Source organism: Ambystoma mexicanum, chromosome 12 (genome assembly GCF_040938575.1).
Source record: "Ambystoma mexicanum isolate Mex_15411 chromosome 12, UKY_AmexF1_1, whole genome shotgun sequence".
NCBI lineage: Eukaryota > Metazoa > Chordata > Amphibia > Caudata > Ambystomatidae > Ambystoma > Ambystoma mexicanum.
Genome location: NC_090936.1, coordinates 1,086,167,510 through 1,086,190,718, shown reverse-complemented (window position 1 = coordinate 1,086,190,718; position 23,209 = coordinate 1,086,167,510). Strand labels below are relative to the sequence as shown.

The window sequence follows — 23,209 nt, the reverse complement described above, 5'->3', positions numbered from 1 at the left end:
CTCCCTGTCGATGCCGTCAGGGATATTTTTTTACTTTTCTTAACTGCCCGGCCACCGGGCACACAGGCTTGCTGCCACGCGGCCTTACTCTTCACCCAGGCCACTCCACGCACACGGGCTGGGACTTTTCCTACCTCTGGGCCGCCTGGACTGGCCCTGGCGTTTGTCTTAACCACGGCTGCACCATACACGTGGCCCGGGCTTATCTTCACGCTGGGCTGCAGTTGGCAGGCGCCGCCCTGCTCATCAGAGAATGCCTTGGCGGAGGGGGGGGTGGGGAGTCAAGAGGGGGCGCGAGTCTGCAACCGCCAGGAGCCGTAACTCTTTTATTCCCTTTCCTGTACTTTCTTTTCCTGCTTTCTGTTTCTATATGTCACCTTCCCACATCTTGTTTTCAGTTCAGTCCATTTTGTTGGTTGGCCGGGGAGACCTGCCATTGGCCATTGTACCTCAGACTCTAGGTTCCATGTGTCCCCCATGGTGGGGGACATGGTACAGGTAAATCAGTCTAGGTAAAACACATACACATTTAATAAAAGCTTTAAACAAACTCCTAAAGTGTCTTATCTGTATTTATACATTTCTCATATGTATAACCCCCTAGCTAACAGGGCCCATATGGCCAATGTTGGTCTGTCGGCACATTCTGCTCTCGGCATAGCCAAAACCTGACTTCATGATTTGGTTTGGTTAAAGAGAAGGGGCCGGTACCTGCCATGAAAATGTAGTTTGCCATGTGAAAGACTTGTGCACCGACCTGCTCGTTTTTGACATGACATATCTGAAATCTGTGTTTTTCTATTGCTCTACAGAAACAGTTTACTTATTTGGTGGCTGGGATGGAACGCAAGACCTGGCAGATTTCTGGGCATACAGTGTCCGGGATAACCAGTGGACCTGCATATCCAGAGACACTGAAAAAGAGGCAAGTAAAAACAATTCCCCTTCCTGACTCCTTTGAAACTTGTCTCCTTGAATGTGTGCATCCAGTTGTGCAGCTCGGACATCTTTACATATCACTTTTTACCTCCCAATGGGCTTGATCGAAGTCTGTCTAGGCTAGAAGAGTTGGCGAGCTGTGGACAAAAACTATTTGGGGATGGGAGTTCAACTGCCGTTTTATGACTCTGCCAGTGGCGTAACACAAGCTCTGTGGGCCCCCCTGCAAGCCATGCTGAGGGGGCCCCCCTCCAACTCGGCAAAAAATCAGTCGCACCACACTCTGGGCTGCCCTAGATTACCACGCTTGTGCAGTACTCACAAACGTGTTGCTGAAGAGGTATGCCACACACTGCACTAGGAGAAAGATAGAAATATGTGTTTTAATGCAATATACAGCACACTTTCTGAGAAAAATTGACTAAAAAGCCAGTGTTTGCTATTGTTGTGTAGGGTAACAGCAATCCAAAACATGCAAGTCACCAACAGTGCACTTGAACATTAATGCTTTGCTATTAAAAATGCCATGCCACAATGAAAACATGTCCAACTGGCTGCACAATGTAGACCAGTGTAGACAGATAACATTACAGTAACATTAAGACATACCTTGACTGGTTGCACCAAAATGCCAGTCGAAGCAATAAGACTCATTAAGAAGAGAGCACACATTCAAGCCTGCGTCTCTACGGCCTCTAACACAGCCAAACTCTTTTAAATCTACAAGGAACTGGCCAATTCTGTTGCGGTTTCTACCTCTACTGTTCCCTTAACAGGACCTCTGTACGGCTTTGGCCTCGCTTCTCTGCTAAAACTCGTAAACTGCTAAAAACTGCCATGCTCGTAATGAGGCCCATTGTTTCTTTTTGAAGTCACTCTGACTTCATAAAGAAATAATTTCCGTTAAGGACTGCACCATAACGGAAATAATTTCTTTATGAAGGCAGAGTGACTTCAAAAATAAACCATTTTTGAAGTCATAGGGCTTCCCCCACCCCATGTCAGGGAGGCCTCCAGCCTAGGGTTTTCATGTCATGGGGTGAGGGTAGCCACCGGACTTTTTGTATTCACTCTGCCTTCATAAAGAAATTATTTCTGTTACAGAAAGCATTTTTTTTTTTTTACTTCAAGTGGGGCCCCCTTCCAGAACATGTGGTCGCGGCCCCCCGCATCGCGGGGGGGGGGAGGGTGCGGGCCCCTGTACGCCAGTGGACTGTGCAGCTTTTCCTTCTTGTTGAAGGCACGTGGTGTTATCGACTGTCCCATAAGCTGTTGCTTCCCAGACGAATCTTCCACGTCCTACTTCAGCGCCATCTAGTGGCGCCTACTGGTTTTCTACCTGTACAATCTCCATGGCTTTCTACAAGAGCAAACCGGTTTGAATCCGTCAGGTTGTTAAGACGTTATTTATTCCTTTAATTGATTCGTTTTAATATCACATTACTCCCATTGTCTAAATCACTGTGGCTTTTGATACTGCGACAAACTCCCGGAAGTAACATTTCTACTAATTATTAATATGGTGTCACTGAATCATTAATCTTGTTTGCACATTTGTCTGTGTTTAATAGCTGGACCTCCTTATTTGTTCACGATTAGTTAAAAAAAGTTCTTCCTGTTTTAGTGCTTGATAATATGCTAGTATCTGTGGCTAGTATAATACAGGCACACCAAAAAATAGAAAGCCCTGCAAATAAAACTATAGCGCAGTTCGGTGAGACTCATTTTAAAACACGTGAGCACTTTGTCCTGGGGATACATCAGAACTAAAGAGAGAGTAGGGAAGTCGTTGTTTTTGCATATTTCCTACGTGAGAACAGGGCTGCCTGGTTGCCAGATCTCCCTTCCTTTTAGTTTTGCATTTCTCTCTGGGTGACTGAACACGAGGCCTTGTGAGTTGTGAATGCCGACGGCTCTGGCTGGGCTGCCCGCACCACCTAAAGCTCTCGCGACAATGTGCCCACGGTCACTGACGACAGTGCGTCCCTGCTGCTTCCCAGACCTGCCTGGCATACACTATCTTCTGCGCTCTCCATGGTGCTGAGAAGGCCGAATATTGCAGGTTCCTTTGAGGAGCCTTTGAAACCAAAGTCCATCAGAGTCTGAGAAGCCGCACAGGCCTATGGGTAAGCAGGCCCACCCTAAGGCGCGTCCACACCATATTACTTGTGATCATCGTGTCGCGCACCAAGAGCGCAGTTTCACAACCACTATAAAAAATGGCGGAACATACTGCTGGCACATAGGTCTTTACAGGCAGTGGCAAGGCACACGTAAGTTCTGCTTTCAAATCTTGTGAATTTGCCCCATTTTGGTATGCTTCGTTGGCGACAAGTTTGCACTCTTGGGCTCTGGCTGGGAGTATATAGGAAGAAGTAAAAAGCCCATTGACTGTGGCAGGCTCTGCTGATAATGGCTGTCGCTGCTCACCTGAGGCTGCATTTATGACGCGTGATTACTGGATTTCGAGAGGCTTGGAAGGGATTTCCATGGCATACTGATTTCACTGTTGCCCTCTACAAATTACTCGTTAATAACCCCCCGTTCTAGGAGGCTGCAAAAATAATTATGCCTATATTCTGGGACTCTGTTTACAGTATGTCCTCAACTTTAACAGAGTTTGTGTAACAGAGTTGAGAATTCATGCCATGTTTGTCCATCTGTTTTTTCACTAAATTTCTCCAAACACAAAAACACGATCGAGAAACCGATCCAGAGGCATACCGTAAAATCAGCATTACATAAAGATTAGAAATGTTTACAGTCGTACTTGGCGAGTAATGAGGACCGTTCTGAGCATGCCCCCTGAAAAGCTTTTCTTGCCACATATATGCAGCTTGGATTCTACAGTCGTTTGTTAGTTTCAAGAAACTATGAATTTGGAAGTTCAGGCTGAGGCTAGCGCAGCAATCTTTCGACTAGCAGAACCATGAATGAGACTCACACTGGGATATTTTGATCAATGCAGTCAATATCTGTGGCATATAATAGACAAGGCGTCCCACATTAAAAATAAATCCCTTAACCATTATAAGAGCGACGTCTAAGTACAGGAGAGCCATCGTATCTGTAATAGGCTTATAGCAAGGTGAAGAATCTGAATAGTTTCAGCCTGTGCGTGTTGGACAGTGTATTTGAGCAGAAGGCGGAAATAGGGGGCGTCATATTGAAATTTTGTTAGTGCCCCGTGCGATATTGCATATTGAGGCGTTCCTCCTCTGCTGTGGACACTCGCTAGAACAAGGACCAAAGGATTTAGAGGCGTCTCTTATCCAGTTACTTCTTTTATTGTAGCTGAAATCTCTTTCCAAAAGAGCTCAATGGTGGGCATCGCCACTACATGTGACCCAGTGTTCCAGTTTCGCTGCATCCCAGCAGACATAGAGCTAAGAAGCCTGGTATGAAGTCATGGGGGGGGGTTTTGGGCTGTAGTAGCATTTCTGATATATTTTGTACAGGTATTCCTTTGTGGCGGTGCATCTAGTTGTCTTTGCTGCTTTGGCCCAGATAGATGCCCAAGTCTCTAATGGAATATGAAAGTTTAATTTCTCCTCCCATCTCCTCATGTAAAGGAAGGTCTACTCCGCATCCCCCTGTCCAGGAGACAGTAGGGTTGAGATATTTCACCTCCTTGAATATCGTCCCGGATTGTCTGCGCTAGCAGTGTCGGTTGTATACCTACGGCCTCCGACTGCTTGATTTGTAAGCCAGTGATAGTTGGAAGTAGGTACACTGGTCTTCCATGGAAAGTTTGAACTTGGTTTTGGCTTCCAAAATCATTAGTGGCTGGCCCAGCAGACAACACTCACTCAGGTTTTTCATACCGCCCACCGCCCGGTGAAAATTCTGGTCTGCCTAGGACTGGGGAGAAGGGTCAAAGGCCCGAGCATGCCCTGAGCCGTTGAGCCCTAACCCAACTGGACAGTGAGACGGAGGTCGATTCACTCAGGAGGCCCCCTGTCTTGCGGGCCTCTCCGCCCATTGCGAACAAGCCAGAGAGTTCGATTTTTGTGGCAGCCTGCTCAATTCCATTCCCATTTGTACAAGTGGAGTTGTGTAGCCATGTGAAGATGTGTGTTATTTGAGAAGCCCTCCAGTATCTGTGTAGGTCTGGGATACTGAGCCCCTCAAGGGTGGCAGCTGCGAGAAACATGGCCTGTTGAGCTATTCGTGGGAGTCTACCCTTCCGTATAAAGCAGAACATTGCCCTCTGTAGTGGCAGCAGTATCCACTTTGGGGATAGGACCGGGGGGGGGCTGCTAAAGACATAAAATATTTTGGGGACTATATTCATTTTTAAGGCGTGAATCCTCCCTATCCTTGAGATGTCTTGGTTGGTCCAGTGGCCGAAGTCCGATATGAGATGTTTAATTAGGGGCGGTCACATTGTGTTGCAAGAGATTTCCCCTTTTCTTTGTTAGCTTGATTACCATGTAGTCCAGAGCAGAGGATTCCCACTTCCACACCAGAGAATTTTGTAGGGTGTGTATTACAGGCTCTGTTCCTGTGACATTCAGGAAGCTCGACTTTATCGAGAAGCCGGACACCTATTCAAAGTTTGAGAGCTCTGTCATGCTTAGTAGGGAGGAACCAGCTTCTTTTCCGAACATCAGGATGTTGTCTGCATATGGGGCTTTGGGGGAACCTCATTTATCATGAGGCCCTTGATGGCATCATTGGCTCTGATTTTATGCAAAGATGTTTCTATGACGAGGTCAAAGAGATACGGAGAGAGGGTGCTTCCTAGCCCGGTCGATCCGCGGCGTGAGGCTGTTGTTTATTCTGAGCCTAGTGTTTGGGGCGCTGTGTGCGGCATTAACCCAGGCACTAAAATTGGGCCTAAATCCCATACCTGCCATTATTTCCTTTAAGAACTGCCAGTCCACTTTATGAAACGATTTATTTGTGTCAAGTCCAATCAAGACCAGCAGTACGTGTTCTCGAGGGAAAGATAAAAAAAAATGTCGCCCCTAATACTGCAGCCTATACTGTGCCTTTGCGCTTTTTCCCAGAGTTTTGCATCTACATTTAGGAGGGCTGTGGGCTTATAGGGAGAGAGCAGTCAGTTTGAGTTTTACCCTGATTAAGGAGTAGAGTGGTTATAGACTCAGCCATGGTGGAGGAGGTTGAACCCAGAGATCATAAAGGAGCTCAGTTTGGTGAATTGTTGCATGTTGTGTGGCTGGAAGGTTTAATAGAAAGATGGAGTGAATCCATCTGGTTTGGTGCTTAGTTGGGTGTGGGGGATTTGTGATCAACAACCACACTTCCTCTGCCAATATGGGGCCTTCGAGAAGGTCTTGCTGTTCGTCAGATAACTGGGATAGGGAGATCCCTTGCAGATACTTCTGGTGTGAGAACTCTGGGCCGGAATTCCTGGACGTGATTTGTGTGAAGAACTAGTATGCTATTTCCATTTCCACTTCCTCACTTGTGTGTGCTACACCTGCGCAATCTACCATCTCTGCAATATGGTTTCCGCTGCAGCTCTATATCAGTTTGTAATTCAGGAGTCTATTCGCCTTCTTCCTATGGGTGTAGTAGTGCTTACGCTTGTACATTAGTGTTTGCATGCTGCGGTCTGAGAGGTATGCTTTCAATTTGCTATGGGCTTTCCGGAAGGGCCCTTTGAGCCTTCAGAGAGGTCTTATGTTTGAAAACTGTTTTACCTCGGCCTCTAACTCCTTCCTAATCTTCTGCTTAGTGCAGGTGTAGTGCAGGTGTAGGCAGTGGTTTTCGAAATTAGTTCCCCCCCCTGTACTACTGCCTTAAAGGCCCTCATTGACCTTGACTGGCTTCCACTGCAAGCACAAATCACCTTGAAGTCTTGCTGCATCATCTATAAGGCAGTTGCCTTCAAGTCACCTAGCTACCTCGCTGAGAAACTCCGCATCTCTAACTGACAGAGCACCACCAGAAGCCAGGACACCTGCAGACTCGAAATCCTGCTTGAGATGCTGCAAAAAGGAAAGGACCAGAAAACAAGCCTTCTCTGCCTATGTCCTAAGACTATGGAACCTCGTCCCTGTCAGCATCGCTCGCCCACACGCTCCTACAATTCAGAAAAGAACTCCAGACCCACCTCTTTAAGGAGTCTCTCCTCAACATCGAAGCCATCTCGTTGCCCCTGTGTCACCTAACTGGCTAGCCGACGCCACCCCCTCCCCGCCAACCTGTACAGCTGTACCCTTCCTCTGTATCCTACCCACGCTGTATATCTCTTCTGTTAACTCGAAATAGCGCTCAGTTATATATCTATACTCTTGTATACTTCTGTAAAGTGCTCAGTTGCTTCTTGAAGCTATGTCCTTGCACAATAAATAACATAATAATAAAAAAAGGTGAGCTAGTGTTGAGTACCACCCCCTGTGTCGTGCTGTTCACAACGTATGGTTTGATCAGTTCAACCCGTTTCTGGCAGATAGCCAAGACTTTAAGGGGCGCTTCTTTCATTCTCCATGGGGGCTTAGAGGAGGATTGCAAGTGATTCACTCTTAGATTGGCCTCAACTGGAAAGTAGTTTGAATGAGCCCTAATTGATTGATATTTACTATGCGCTTATACACAAGTGTTTAAAAGCGCAACCATGCATGGGAGGGGAAGACCTAAGGAAGACCAGACAAACGATCTTACTAGGCATGCTACATTCAGATCATGCAAGATCGAGAGAGAGAGATCTAGAGAGAGAGAGATTTAGAGAGAGAGAGAGAGAGATCTAGAGAGAGAGAGAGATTTAGAGAGAGAGATTTAGAGAGAGAGATTTAGAGAGAGAGATTTAGAGAGAGAGATCTAGAGAGAGAGAGAGATCTAGAGAGAGAGAGAGAGATCGAGAGAGAGAGAGATCGAGAGAGAGAGAGAGATCGAGAGAGAGAGAGAGATCGAGAGAGAGATCGAGAGAGAGAGAGAGATCGAGAGAGAGAGAGAGATCGAGAGAGAGAGAGATCGAGAGAGAGAGAGATCGAGAGAGAGAGAGATCGAGAGAGAGAGAGATCGAGAGAGAGATCGAGAGAGAGATCGAGAGAGAGATCGAGAGAGAGATCGAGAGAGAGAGAGATCGAGAGAGAGAGAGATCGAGAGAGAGAGAGAGATCGAGAGAGAGAGAGATCGAGAGAGAGAGAGAGATCGAGAGAGAGAGAGATCGAGAGAGAGAGAGAGATCGAGAGAGAGAGAGAGATCGAGAGAGAGAGAGAGATCGAGAGAGAGAGATCGAGAGAGAGAGAGAGATCGAGAGAGAGAGAGATCGAGAGAGAGAGAGAGATCGAGAGAGAGATCGAGAGAGAGAGAGAGATCGAGAGAGAGAGAGAGATCGAGAGAGAGAGAGAGATCGAGAGAGAGAGATCGAGAGAGAGAGATCGAGAGAGAGAGATCGAGAGAGAGAGATCGAGAGAGAGAGATCGAGAGAGAGAGATCGAGAGAGAGAGATCGAGAGAGAGAGATCGAGAGAGAGAGATCGAGAGAGAGAGATCGAGAGAGAGAGATCGAGAGAGAGAGAGAGATAGATCCGGCTCAAGACTGAGAGCGGCAGGGAAGCTGTTCCAGAGGGAGGCACCTGCAGTGGATAAAGATCTCCCCCCAAGTCTCTGGTTGGAGAAGCGGCTCACCCGCAGAGAGTTGGAGGAAGACGAGCGGAAGGTGCCGATACTAGAACTCAACACTATGGGGACTAAGGGTGAGGAGATCAGGAGCATGTCTATTTGATGTAGTCTCTCTTCTGCTTATTGGAAGCACCATATGTCTAATACCTTAAAGTCCCTCAGACAGTTATTTGTCTATAGCGGTACATAGTGTGTGCGCTCCCCGGAATGTGTGGTGCAAGGTCACACCGTACATCAGGGTAGCACGCTGAAACGATATGCAGGTCGCTGGGTAGCACTGTGCCAGGCTGCAGGAAAACATGCAGGCAATGCGTCTATTGCAGCGTAATTTTTTAAACAAATTGAGTCAGAAAGGAACTTCACTGTGTCTACCTGACACGCAACCTAGCTACAAAATGAGTTTGCAGTATTTATTTAATTTATTGTACTGTTATGATGCCTACCCAACCAAGGTGTATCCGGGCGCCACAAGGCAGTGTGGGGGGACAAGGAGAAAAATCAATAACGGTCCTACTATGACTTGGAACATTTGGATCATGCAAGTGCAGAATTAGAAGTGCTTAGGGAGGGGGGTTAGGGAGGAAGGATGGATGAAGGAGAGGGAAATGGGGAAGTGCAGAGGGCTGCACGGGCTGGGCAAGTGCTAAGGGAACTAAGAGGGCAAGTGTCAGGGGATGGGGTAGACTAGTGCAAGTAGGGTGGACCAGACTCAGTGGGCTAGTCGGGGAAGGGTGCCTGACGGCAAGTGCTTGTTATGGAGTTGGGGGAATGGTCGAGGATAGCCTGGCCCCAGTTAGTGAGAACCTGGCCGATATATGTAGTGGTGAGATTTCCTTCCTTGCCTCCTTTTTTTGTTTGTTGATGAATTAGAACCTATTACAATGGGATAAGAGATTCTTCACAGAAATGGTGTATTTATTGCATATGAGACCAACAGCTGGTAAAGCCGATAAGAAAGAAGTGACTTCCATATTCAGATATATGCAGAAGAAGTTTCTGCTTTTTGGAATACTTTTGATAATAGATGGATTCAAAATGTAAACAAAAGCCTCTGTTTAACTACAACAGGCGTTACGGAGCTAACATGGGTTCATTTGTTGTGGCACCATTCGGTGACTTTAGCCCCGTATTTCATGCAAAATGAACTACACCTCACACTACGTTTGGAGATACATAAGGTAAAGGATTATGTATGCACTTTGCTCATGCATTAGTGGGTTTGAATAAAATAAAATAGAATGTGGCGCACCGTATCTTTATATTCGTAAACACAAATAGCAATACCTAAACCAGGGGCTTGAGGATCCAGTGCCTACAAAATCAGTTCTGTTAGTCGTGATGAAGGCTGGTGTTTTTATTTGCGATAGGGGATACATGCGATGAGTGTACCCCAAATAAGACAATTGCTTAGCCATTGGGAGTAAAACTGATTCCACAGGAGTGCACAATATGTCCTGGGGTTATGCCACTTAGACCTACTAGTTGATTGGCACTGAACTAAAGTATGTTCCAGCAGTTTTGTCTTTAAATCATTGTCAATATTTGTTGGCAGAGAACAGTTTCTCCCCCCCCCGCATTTTAGTATTATGATTTGTTTGTCTGAAAGTAACACGCATTCACTAACTCGTAGGTGCTTTGCACTTTTTGATATGAGACCGGTTCACAATGTTGGTGAAAGTGTTTTTAATGAATACGAATTATGCCATTTGTATAAATAAAAAGGGGTTCTAATGAAACGTTGTATGCTGTGTAACAAGATATTTTGGCCATATTTAAATCTTGTGCTTTGGTTTTGGATCTACTAGTCTTTGCGAGATTGACTCGAGAACATAGATGTTAGGGTGAGGTTTCCTACTAGTTTTTGAGATTGCACCTGTCAATTTACATACAATCCTTATAATGAATAAAGTACACAACTGCAATATTTATTATTTACGTACTTCAAAGACATCTTTAGTGCGGTAATATACCGTGACACAGAAGGAAACGGTCAATCTGACCGCAGCATACACATTGTTTGGCCAATATATTTCAGAAAGATTCCTTCCTTCCGGCCAATGTTCCAGCCTGAATTACTGAACTAGCAGAAAATGTGTCACATAATGAAACAGTTAATACATATTCCTATGTTTTCTGCAGGCACCATATCTCAACTTTCTATGCTGACTACATCAGCATTCTGTCTTTTGAAAAAGAAAAATTCCACCGTGTCATAGAATCAGTCAATTTGGAATAGGCTTCTTGAGGATCCACAAAGGGTTTACCTGCCATTTTTGTATGTCTGAATATTCCTGACTAGGGGGTGAACAACATTTTCGCCTGCAAGGCGAAAAGTGCCAAATCCGCACTGGAATCTGCGTCAGCCCCGTTCCTCGAAATCAACATTTTGATTTCGCCCAGTTTTGTGCGAAGCCTGGTGTTTCGTTTCCATGTTAGCTTTGTGTAGCGCAACAAGAAACTTCATGCAGGTTTTTCCGTACTGTGCAAGTAGCGTGCAATGCCACAGAAGTTTGTACGATTTTTGGGTCTGTGATAGGTTTGCGACACACACAACTTCATGCAGGTCTTTTTTCGAGACGTGCTAGTTTTGTGTAGCAGCACGAGAAACTTTGTGCGGATCTTGTTGGATATGTGGGAGATTTGTGCAGCGGCTTGTGAAATTTCATGCAGGCTTGTTTTAGATCTGTACTAGTTTTGCGTTGCGGCACGAGCAACTTTGCACATTTTTTTTCTAACCGTGCTAGGTTCACTCAGTGGCACCAGAAACTCTGGCACGATAAGCTTTGTGCCTCTCTTTTCAATAGGCGGTGTGGCGGAAAGGCAGATTGCGGTGTAGATCGAAATCTTAAAGAATATGCTCCGCTGCAGGCCGAATGGAATGTAACAATTTCACCCAGCCCTATTTATGATCACGAGAGTCCACGCATTACAGTACATCTTGATCTTTTAGGCTCCACGCCCGTTTCATGGTGACCATCTTAGCATGTGATTCTTTGTTACATAAACCCCATCCTACAAAGTCATCCTAACAAATAGTGAACACCCCAGAAGTGTGAGTGTGTTTGAAGATGTGTGCACCAAAGCAAGCAAACTGAGACCTTCTTCAAACTGAATTCCCCTTCTTATAAATCATGGTGCTGGCAGAGGTCTTGTTACAGCAGTGAGCCTGTGTCATTTTCTTCGGTCTTGATTTTTCTGACCATCTTCGTAGTCTGTGTGAATTGCACAGGGCTGTGCGAGAGCATGTTGATATGACTGCCTTGGTGTCATGATTCCCGCCCCTCATGTCCCCAGCCCTCCAAGATGTCAGACTGGAGCCAGGCCACGATCACCTACATGGCCCTCAAGGGCCTCTCCATCCCTCCAAAGACCCTCTTGGAGTCAGACTTGGCGCTTGTGGCACCAGACACACTCACTCCCATAGGATAACATTGGGGATTGGACTTGTAGTGCATTGATGGGGACAAGATGGATGCCCCCATATATTTCGGTTCCCAGAACAGCATGTGCGGTCTAGTCTTTTGGGTGTGGTTCAGCCCAGAGACACCTGGGATACCCAGAGACTATTTAAGCCACACCCAGGCTGAGAAACATGCTTTGCGTTTTCTGTACCTGCAGCGTGACACTCACCGTGTTCGGATCGGTCTCCAGTAGGCCTGCATCTTTCTTCTCACTCGGCTCCTGCAAGAACAAAAACACCGTTGGGCACAGCCTTACCTTGCGCGCTTCTGCCCATCATTCATCGCTCGTTCTGTTCTGCGGGCATCTTCGCCGATGTCATCCCCATCCCGGCACACCGCTTCATAAGGAAAAGGGAAAAGAACAGAAAAAGGCATTAGTAAGCATTCTGCAAATCTTCGCTTATTTTTAAATACTGTACGAGCTTCAAACGCTTACCTGAATCCCAGCCCCTCGGGGGAAACTCTGTCTCCGGAACTTCTCATCCATCTGCAAGAGGGAAAAGACACTCCAGGTTAGCGTGGAAACATCTGGAGGCGCCGCATACCGCGCTTACCCACTGCATTTGTTCTTCATAACCGGCATCCATGCTGAAAACGTTGTGGCACCTAAAAGACACAGAAAAAGAACTCAGTTCAATGCAAATACGAAAGGGGTGCATCGCGCTCTCACTCGCATTCAACGCTACTCATCTCAGCAGCACGCCGCCATCCCCGGTCACCGGCCATCATCTAAGGAAGGAAAGGAACGAAGTTAGAGAACTGTTCAAAAGACTCATTATTCTTACCTGTCAGACTCTTGCCAGTGAAGTAACTAGGCAGCAACAAGCCCGCATCAATTAACGCACCCCTGCGCTGAAAGCAGGATGGAGAGCACACTATCCAAGAAAACGGCTCAGTTTCCCGTCGAATAGCCTCCAGGGAAGGATTCAAGGTCGTAAGAGGTCAGAACAGGCTGAGTGACATCCCCGTGGATACCAGGTGAGCGTTACACTTCTCTATTCACTGCAAACAAATCAAGATTGAATATCGTCAATTGCTGCTACGGTACAAAAGTAGCTTGAAATTAGCACATTAGTAGCAGCATATGCAAATAAGCAAGAATAACAAAGCTTCAACTCCAACCATGTGTAAGGGGCTTCCAAAGAAGCTTGGGGAATGTTACATTAAAAATACCATTGCAAACAAATCCTCAACTCCGATTAATGAGGACTGGGGACTGGACAATTGTGTTAAAACATAATGCAGATGATATTTTTACATTTATTAAAAACAAAAGGACTCTGGAGCCCCAGGTCCAGACAGCACTTGTAATGTGCTAATTAAATGTAACCCCAAATGGTGGGCTAAGATTCTTCACCAGCTATTTCTTGGCATTACATTCCAGAGACTTGGACTAAGAGTATAGTCATCTCGGTCTATAAAAGGGGCATTGGGGATGACCCCTGGAGCTATCACATTCTTGCAATGCTTGATGCCCTGCGTAAGATATTCACTTTAGTGTTGCTCGCAGAATTTAACAAATGGGCATCTGAGAAACAGAGCTTGCCATTCAATCAAATGTGCTTTCGTAAAACCTTCTGCACCCGCGACATGACTCTGATTCCTATTGTAGAGTGTGCTTGGAGTTTTTATGAAATGCCAGGTTACACGGTCTATGTTCATTTCAGTGCGGCCTTCAATACTGTAAATAGAAAGAAATTATGGCATTAACTCAATGAGTGGGGACTGCCTGGTGGCCTATTAAAGGTGATCTCATTACATCCAAAAAGCTGGCTAGAGTTCAGACTTGACCTAAAGAGCTCTCTGAGCGATTCATTAACAACTTACAGTGGGCTAAAACAGGGATGCATACTGGCCCCTTTTCTCCAATTTGTAAATGGCAGATTTTTCACTTAATCTCGCTACAAAATACCTTGACTTTGGTTATGCCGATGACCTCATCTTATTAAATCTGAAATCTAAACGCTAAATTAGTTGGGATGCAATATTTTTTCTCCCTGCTTAAAGAAAACGCTTCCATACCTAAAATTCTTATGGAATTCTGCCATTTCCGTCTAGTCGTACATAACATACCTTTAACATCTACTACTTTTAATGGTTCTTTGAACAAAAATCCTAAACAATATCATGTTAGAAGTTAGAGATTCTGCAGACTCAAACTCCCAGAAAGCCTCAAGTACTGAGAAGAGGAGGCTGGAGTTTATGCAGATCAAGAGAAACACACCCATGCAGACTAGTTGTTTTGAGGATTTCCGGCTGAGCGGGACATTAAACATGGTATCTGCTTTTCAAACGAGAGAGCCAGAGCCGGGGAAGGAAGAAGCAGACCTGGAGACGAGAGAGGTCGAGCTGAATCGGTACCCTGTAGAGAGTGAGACTGTGCTGAAGGAAGCAGGCACCTCTATCCAACTGCTCGCAGGCGTTCCATACTGGTGGAGAGCAAGGCTAACGCTGCAGGCACCTAGAGAAAGCCTAGAGAAAGCTGACGAAAGACCAGTATCAATGGAGAAGCTACCAGGAGCACAGTGGTGCAGAGGGACATCGGTTGTGCAGGCAGGTGAGCGCAGAGCTGCCAGGAGAGCAGAAAGGAAGCCTACTGTGCAGGGGAAACCATCCCAAAGCAGGAAACCTCATGGCAACATCGTGCCATGGCCCGGTGACACTTCAATTCACCAGTGAGGCCACCCAGAGTCATTGGAGACCCCAGGGTGCACCGACAGGCCTGGGAGCAATAAAGCAACTATTCTGAATACCGACGCAGTGAAGTAAAAAGACAGAATTTAAACAATTCCCCATACACATGAAATGTCAAGGTGGGGAAAGTTGGAACAAGCATTACTTTAAGCAAATTAATATTAAAAAAGATATAATAAAACAGAACTTGCACAGAACCTGCACAAACCCCATACATGAGATGTCGGTGTGGGAGGCTTGGAACAAGCAGTACCTCACGCCAATGAAGCAGAAACACAGTGAAGTAGTACAACTGTGTTAAATTAAAGCACCGTGAATTCAAGAAGACCTGGTGAAAGGAATACACCAGACAGTGAACATTGGGAGGCGGGATACCTGGCAGGAGAGAGTATACCAGGGGATGTAAGACCCAGAGTTATGATTCTTGACAGGGGAGTATACCAGGAGGTTCATTAAAGTTGTATGAAGAAACTTATTTGTTTTACAAAATATATGGTAAAGAAGTACACTAGAGATACTTTTGCCGTCTTAAAGGATCTATTGTTTGAAAGACATTTTGCCATACTTGAGAAGTTATTATTTGAAAAAGCAATTGTTTCTAACATACTTAAAATAATCCAGGGGATTGGAAATTGCATTCTGGATCCAAGGATTCCTCCTTGGAAAGACTGTTTTTGCTGGATTTGTCTACTCACCTTATTTATGATTACCTTTTGCCAAATGTAGACTAGATACATTTCCTTGAACATTTGATCATTCATTTTAGTGTGAGGGTCAGAGTAGTATGTTTTGGACACAAGGAGAGTTTATATCATTTTGACGACGAGACAGACTGGTCTTTAGTTTGTTTCCTATGTAGGGAAACTCTTTGGGCCTTTATATAACCCTTTTATATTAATGAAGGTGTCGAATGTGGAGAACATTACTACTTTGTGTCGGCCTCTCGTTTCTGACCTCCACACTGACCCGACACATCCTTAATGATTTGTTGCCTGACTCCATTCAAAATCCAGAATGGAACGACGAGCTACCAACCACAGACCATGAATTTTTGATCCAAGTAAACTCTTGATAGACCTCCGCAGAGAAGATCGAAAAACACAACCCTCTGGAAACCGGGCTTTGGATTTCCTATAGTCCTTACAGAAATAATAACATAAAACAGGCAGCCAAAGACCACTTCATTAGCTATACGCCAAGCCATCAGTGAATGATCTCTTTTCCAACCACCAAGACCTTTGAAAAGCTTTGCACACCTTTTTTGTTGCCAATAAATCTGCCCATCTCACTTTCAGGATCAATACAACTCCTCCGTAGATATTATGAATTAGCCTCATCTAATACAAAAATATTCCCCATACTCTGTTTACCCCAAGCTCAATATCAGTTCTGCCCAGCTCTGCCTTACCTATTTCAATAATCAAAAAAACATACCAGTTGAGAATTCTGGCATCACTACATACCCCGTATATATTCCATTTTGAAATTTGTACTGATTAAAAACACAAGCTCTCTAACCACTACGCTGTGTAACGCCAACCACATGATCACGCCTCAGCCCACTTTGTTACGCTTCCTTGCCCCTCAACCCTATTTCAGTGTGCTATTGGTAAATGGTCAAGGAGCAGACTCTTCCTATCCTTGTCTCATCCCCATCATACTTAATCACAGATGCATCCCAAAAATACCTAGCAACAGACGCATCACCTTAAACATGCCCTCCTCTATTACCCGACTACATTTAAATACTCCTTTTACCAGGACCGAGCAAGTGAAGGAGACAGTTGGAACATTTGCGGTATTGAACCTTATTCTGACTGCCCCAGAGGAGCAGCATGGAGCGGCTGGATTGATTTTATTTTTTTCACTGAAGAACAGTTTGGGAGAAAAGTCTGTGTGGAGTGGAAGGGCTCCCCGCTGAGGCTGATGCTCATGACATGCCCCTTTTGATGCTTAACACCAGGCCTCACCTCAAGCCCCTCAGAAGGATGGACTTGACCCAACCTGGTTACATCTGTGACAGTGCTGGAGGAGCACTCTGAAGATTCACAGACCATCTGCAATGGAGCAGACATAGATACCTGGGAGAGTCAGGAGTGCACACAAGGACATGCAGGACAGTCGCTAATGTGTTACCAGCAGTTCAAGCGAGGCTCTAACCTGGACAGGCTCGTCTGATAGCAGACATTGGCCATCATGACTTACTGAAAATAGGTGATTTGTCCTTTGGAACCTGAGGACCAGCTCCTATAATCTTCCAAAATCATGGGTCTACAAGGGTAGACGACCCATTCCTTGCCCGAAAATTCACCTCTGGGCCTAGTCAGCAGTAGCTACTGGTGTGAGTAATCTCACCTGGGTCTCATGATTACCTTGAGTTGCTGGTCTTGGGGGCTCCTGGTCATGTTTGCTTACCCCTTTAGCTTACCTCCTCTGACCGCTGCATTCTCCATTGGACTTCAGGCCTTTGCTGGCAACTACCTTTCAACTTGTCTTTGGTTGAAACGGGATCCACTGATGGCTAAGCTTCTGTTTTTTAACAGTAACACATAAGTACTTAGATTGGCATAATACTATAATCAAACGCTTTGCTACCAGCTGGTTACTGTTATGTCCTCTGGTGGGATTGTCGTAATGCTCTTAAGACTCCAAGTATCTCGAAACCGTTACCGCTTACATTTGCTGAACATGTGAACACGGGTTGGGGCTGGACTTTTTCAGATAGTAATCAGAATTTTGTGTGGATGCTCTATATTTGTTAAATCTTGGTTTTAGCTCTAGCCTTGTATTTTATTCTACTTTTAACTGCAACTGTGTGTCCATTTTCTGTTGACAAGTAATGCTGTATTGTTTGGTTTAGTGTGGCTGGTTATTTAATTTGGTGTGTGTGTGTGTGTGTGTGTGTGTGTGTGTGTGTGTGTGAGAGATCTATACTTTAATACTTTACACCAGTCCCCACCTCACATAAGAGTTGAGCCTTGCTGCTTAGTCATGTTTGACCTAACTTAAAGGGATAGGCATGCATACTACTCCAGTTGGTCTCTTTGAAAACACCATTAGTATTCCGGATAACCCTCCTAACAATTGGCCTTGGATCCAGTCTGAGGCCAATCCAGTCTGTTGCCCCGCGTTGGAGCGCTATCAGCTGTTTCCCCCCTTTATGTTCCACCTAATAGACATTCTGTATATCAAATCTTCTGGTTCTTGTATGAATACATATTCAAGATGGTCAAGATTTTATGTATCCTCCAGACATGCATGACCCCCTTGACATCAGGCTGTGCATGTGCCGGCTTTGAGAATGCTCTACTTCCTGGACTGAACTATACTAAACAATCCAAGTGTGTAGAGGAAGGAACACTACTTACTAGAAGTACGCAAGTAAATTGTACTTGATGCCACAAAGATTAACACGTGTTCTCCACCGGCATTGTAGATGGATTATCTGATTGCTCCGTTTCCTTCGGGGTCAGAATTTAAGTTGATGCCAGCCATGAAATGTGTATGTGTGCTGTCTTGCCCTTTTAGCTTTTCTGGAATCCCAAATGGACCTGTTGCAGTCTACAAATGGGTGCTGGCGAACAATATTTTTTGTTGAAACAGTCCATGTTACTACAGCACATTTCAAGCCATGCTGAGGAAAAGGACAGTTAAATGTTTTTACATTAAACAAATGTTTTCACTGTGGTTGATGATGCTTTGAAAAAGGCATTTCTGTGAACAAAGTTAGCTTTGAAAAACTTGAGGAAAATTGTTTCGGATCCACCCCACTATTTCACACATGCAACTTGCTCTGTAGGTTCCTCTCAGGAATGTTGCTCTTACATGTCCTGCTCTGACCACATAATTGCTTAGCAGCACTTGATGCCATTACAGCCCCGCTTTGGCTTCTGATATTAATCACATTCCCACCTATTCTCCGCTCCTCGCCTACCACTGCCCATGGTCTTCCCAGTCTGCAAAGCTGCCCTCCTTCCCTTTTCTCAGTCCTGACCACCTTTCTTTCCTATTCAGAGTGCCCTACATTGTACTTTTGACTCAAGTTATACCACCTTTCAGTTAGTTCCATACAGTTTCACCCATCCCCTATATGATTTGATCCCAAACATTACTTTTGTTTTAAATGTATCGTATTTACGAAATTGCATTGCTGTCCATTCCTCAAGCTTGTAAAATAGCGAGTGATAGAGGGTGCTCATTATCTACTGAATTTGAGGCATTATTTTCTGGAGGGAAGATGTATCGCCTTGTTTGTGTGTGAACTTACTCTTACGTCCCGTCCCCTTTCCTCCATAGGGACGGGAGACAGAACCTTTTTCACCGGAAAAAACGTTTTTCCTTTTAAATTTAGTCTTTTTTTTTTGTCTTGCATATCATTCAGGTACTCGGTCCTCGGGCGTCACGCTCCTCCCGGGCGCATGTCGACTTGCACAGGGTTCAGCAGGTGTCCATCCTGCAATGGGATCTTCCCAACTTCAGACTCCCATGCTCTCTGCCTACGTTGCCTTGGCCCCAACCATGGCTGGCAAGCTTGTTCAGCGTGCAACGCCCTGTCATCGAAATCGCTGAAGCACAGACTAGCCAGGTGGAGCTCTTTCAGAAGTCGCCTCCAGAGGACCTGAAGAACTTCGTGAAACAGCGAGCCAGGCCCAATGTAGCGCCTCTATTTTCCATCGCCCCCCGCAAGGGAGACTCCTTCCCAATGACTCGCACACGCGGGAGGGACCGCTCAGGTCCTTGTATCAGCATGTGCACCGAGGCTGCTTCAGCTACCGGCCTACAGGACGAGGGATCCTTGGATCCTCCTGGTGACAGTGTTGAGGGACCGGAAGGTTCTTGTACCGGATTTCCATCTGAGGGGTTCCGCCCTTGTACCAGCATTATGTCTGAGGGGCTATGCCCTACTACCGGCAATACGTCTGAGGGGGGAGCCTAAACGCAGCTCTACCGACTGCCGGGTTGACGGTGTCACCTACCTGGTCTAGGCCCGAGGAGCAGGATAGGCCTCGTGATCCACACCCAAGAGTCTTGGAGGAGGCTGGGCCCAGCGAGCTGAGCAACACGACGCAGGCACGTGGCAGGCAGCTTGACAAAACAAGCGCTGTGCCAAACATGGGCACACGTCTGATGCCATTCCAGGACTTCAGTGAAGAACGAATGTCAAGGTGGGACTGGCCTGATCCAGGTACGTGGCCAACAGTCTATCCTTCATTTGCGCAGGCAAGTTCTTACGGGCAGGGTATGCAGCTGCTCCAGCAGCCTCCCGCTACCCTGTCGGTACCCCCTACCACCTCTCCGGCCTGTGAAGAGGGATTCTTCGAGAGGTTATTCAGGCTCATGAAGTCTCCTCAGATGGGGGTTATCCTCAGGGATGCCATTAAGGACGTGCTCCCTACGATGCTACCGGCACCAGAGGAAGCTCCTCTGGCGCCCCGGCTCTGCCTTGGCTCCCCAGCCGATTCCTCAGGCATTTTCCCACCAGCCTCCACCTCAGCCTACTGCTCTGGTCTCCGTACCCCATCCTCCAGCTCCTGCTACTCCTCCACCTACGCAGGATCCTCCTGACCCACAGGATACGGATGAGGAGTAGGATCCTGACACACCATCCTCAGCCAGGGCCTTCCACGAACGTCTTGCAGGGCTTGCAGAGTACCTGGGCCTACCTCACCCCGAGTTTGAGCAGCCGGCAGAGGGGGGTTCTGGCTGAAGTCCTCGCATAACGCCACTTTGCCAAAATGGGAATTCCACTGCAAACCGATGTAGTCTCCCTGGCCAAAAAGGGTTGGCTCAAGCCCCAATCTGTCCAGCCGGTCAATCGACGCCTGGTCGGAAAGTACAGGCAGATGGAGGGGGATACACTCATGCTATCGGCCCATTCTCAGCCTCACTCCTTGGTGATCATTGCAGCATCACTATACTCCAAACCTGTCGTCCTCAGCCTCCTCCTCAGCGACGCTGCTAGGCAAGGAGAAGATGATCTTGGAGTCGTACGGGAAGAAGCTGTATTCCAATGCCTCCTTGCATCTTTGTCAGGCCAATGCCATGCTGGCTGCCGGTAACCAAAGTTTATGGCGGGAAATTGCGGACTTCCTCCCGGAACTCCCTACGCAGAGCCAATCCCGTTTTAAGGCGGGTCTGGCTGAGGCCAAGCTGTTGGCGCAGGACCTCATGGAATCCACCATGGCCCTATTGACACCTCTGGCCGTGCCCTTTGTATCGCCACGGACATGAGGACAGCCTGGCTGCTGGCAAACGAAATTCAACCCGGAAGGCCAGGAACACATTATATCTGCCGTTCGAGAGTGGGGACCTCTTTCACTCCTCCACGGACGAAGAGCTGGACAAGAAGAAAAACAGCTCTCAAACGGTAAAGTCTTTATTCATCTTGACAAAGACCACGCCCAAGTCGTACACCCAGTCACAGCAATGCTCTGACAGGGGGCGTACGTACGGAGGGTTCCGTGGCTTCAAGGAACGGAGATCGATGAAGCCTGACCGCTTGCCATCTCAGAACCGGCGCAAGCAACACAAAGGGGTGGGGCCCAGTCCCCCTCCTCCGTGACAGCCTCAGAGGGAAAGCAGGCATGACACGTCCCTCCGGTTCCACGTGTCTCCAGTGGGGGGCAGGCTTGCTCTCCACACACCTTTCTGGCACCAGAATTTCGTGGACCCCTGGATCCTCTCCGTATTATCCACGGGTACCACCTACCCATCCCAGCCTCTCCTCCCTCCACTCCCTCAAGTTGGGACAGCAACTCTTCTGGCGGAGATCCGGTCACTCGTTGAGAGCCAGGCAGTGGAGGAAGTCCCAGCCTCCCAGCCAGGCTTGAGCAGGATTGTTGTAACATTCAGAAGAAGAAGCACTCACCACTGCAAAAATTCAAGATAGTTCTGCCAGCTTTTATAGCAGAGACCTTGTGCAAGGGAGACAGGATATGCTCCCTGGATCTGAAGGACGCGTACCTAAATGTCCCGATTTGGCAGCCCCATCGTTCTTTCCTGCGGTTCAGGATCATGGGCTACCATTTTCAATGCAAAGTCCTTTCTTTTTGGCCTCAACTCGGCCCCCAGGGACTTTACCAGGCTCCTGAATACAATGGCTGCCCTCCTCAGAGCGCAGGGCCTCCACATCTACCCATAGGCTGACGACTGGCTCATCAGGGTTTCATCGCCGGAAGTCGTTCACCACTCTTACGATGCCCTTATGATCATGCTGCACAAGTTGGGCTTCTCGCTCAATCTCAAGAATTCGCAGATGCAGCCCACGCAGACTCTGACATTCTTAGGCCTCATCTGGGACACATGCTCCGAGAAGGTATTTCTGTCTGAGGACAAGATCTCGGCCATCAAAAGGGCCACCACCCACTTCTTCAGCAAAGAGGTGGCCTTGGCATTGGTGGTTCCAGCATCTCATGGGTCGCTTGGCGGCGGTCCTATTAGCCGTCCCACACACGAGATTGAGGATGAGGAAGATTCAGCTGCACTTGCGGCCTCATAGAACCAGTAGGGGGGCTCTCAATCCGAGATCAACGTTCCTCCATCTCTCCACCCGGACCTAACATGGCAGTCCAGGGATTGCAACCTACGGACGGGCATGCCATTTCGGCTGCCCACCCCGCAGGCCACCATCACCATCACCACAGACACCTCGCCCGAGGGCTGGGGAGCCACCCTGGACGATCTCTCAGTCCACGGCACCTGGACTCGACAGGAGCAGGAAAACCACATCAATTGGTTAGAGCTGTACGCCATCTGGCTAACGCTCAGAGCATTCCTACCACTTCTCAGGTGCAAGGTTATCCTCATACAGACAGACAACTCGACCAGCATGTACTTCGTCAACAAGCAGGGATGCACCAGATCCACACCTCAGTTCAGACTGGCAAACAGCATGTGGGAGGGGGCCCTGGAAAACGACATCTACCTCACGGCAGTCCAACTCCTGGGGGAATCCGACCTGGAGGCAGACAGGCTCAGCAGGTTGGGAGCAGATAATTACGAGTGGCAGCTAAACTACCTAGTTATTAAGGAGATCTTCAACAGGTGGGGTCACCCGCAGGTGGATCTCTTGGCCACCTGGCACAACAAGAAGTGCCCTCAGTACGCCTTCCCACCCACTCCGCTGATTCACAGAGTGAATTGCAAGATCAAGGAGTCTCGCCAAATCAACTTCATTCTAATAGCTCCATGGTGCCTCCCATTCACCTCCCGACGGGCCCAGCACATCTTCTGGTGCTGCAGGTGGGCAGGGTCATCCACCCGCGCCTTAGAAGCTAGCCCTCTCAGCGTGGTACCTGAGCAGGAAACGCTGCGGCTCCTCAGCCTCTCACATGCTAATCTGGAATTCATAAAGTGTGCAAGGAGCAAGGCTACCTGGGCCCAGTATAAAAGCTAATGGACCAGATTCTTCTAGAGGGAAGACTCCAAGGAAATTGATCCCCTGGCATGTACTTTGGACGACGTGCTCTCCTTTTATGCGCACTTCGCCCATTCTGGCGTGCAGGTGGACACTTGCCGTAC

General features: G+C 47.2%; 1 protein-coding gene across 2 annotated transcripts in view; it reads left to right on the top strand.

The window, feature by feature from the left end:
* The window catches only part of MKLN1 (muskelin 1), a 1,341,339-nt gene that overhangs the window by 590,444 nt on the left and 727,686 nt on the right, over positions 1-23,209 (top strand). For both annotated transcript variants that reach the window (XM_069629634.1, XM_069629633.1), the window contains exon 9: positions 813-925. In XM_069629634.1, the coding sequence (XP_069485735.1) occupies positions 813-925 (113 nt within the window). The remainder of the gene's footprint in view (positions 1-812; positions 926-23,209) is intronic.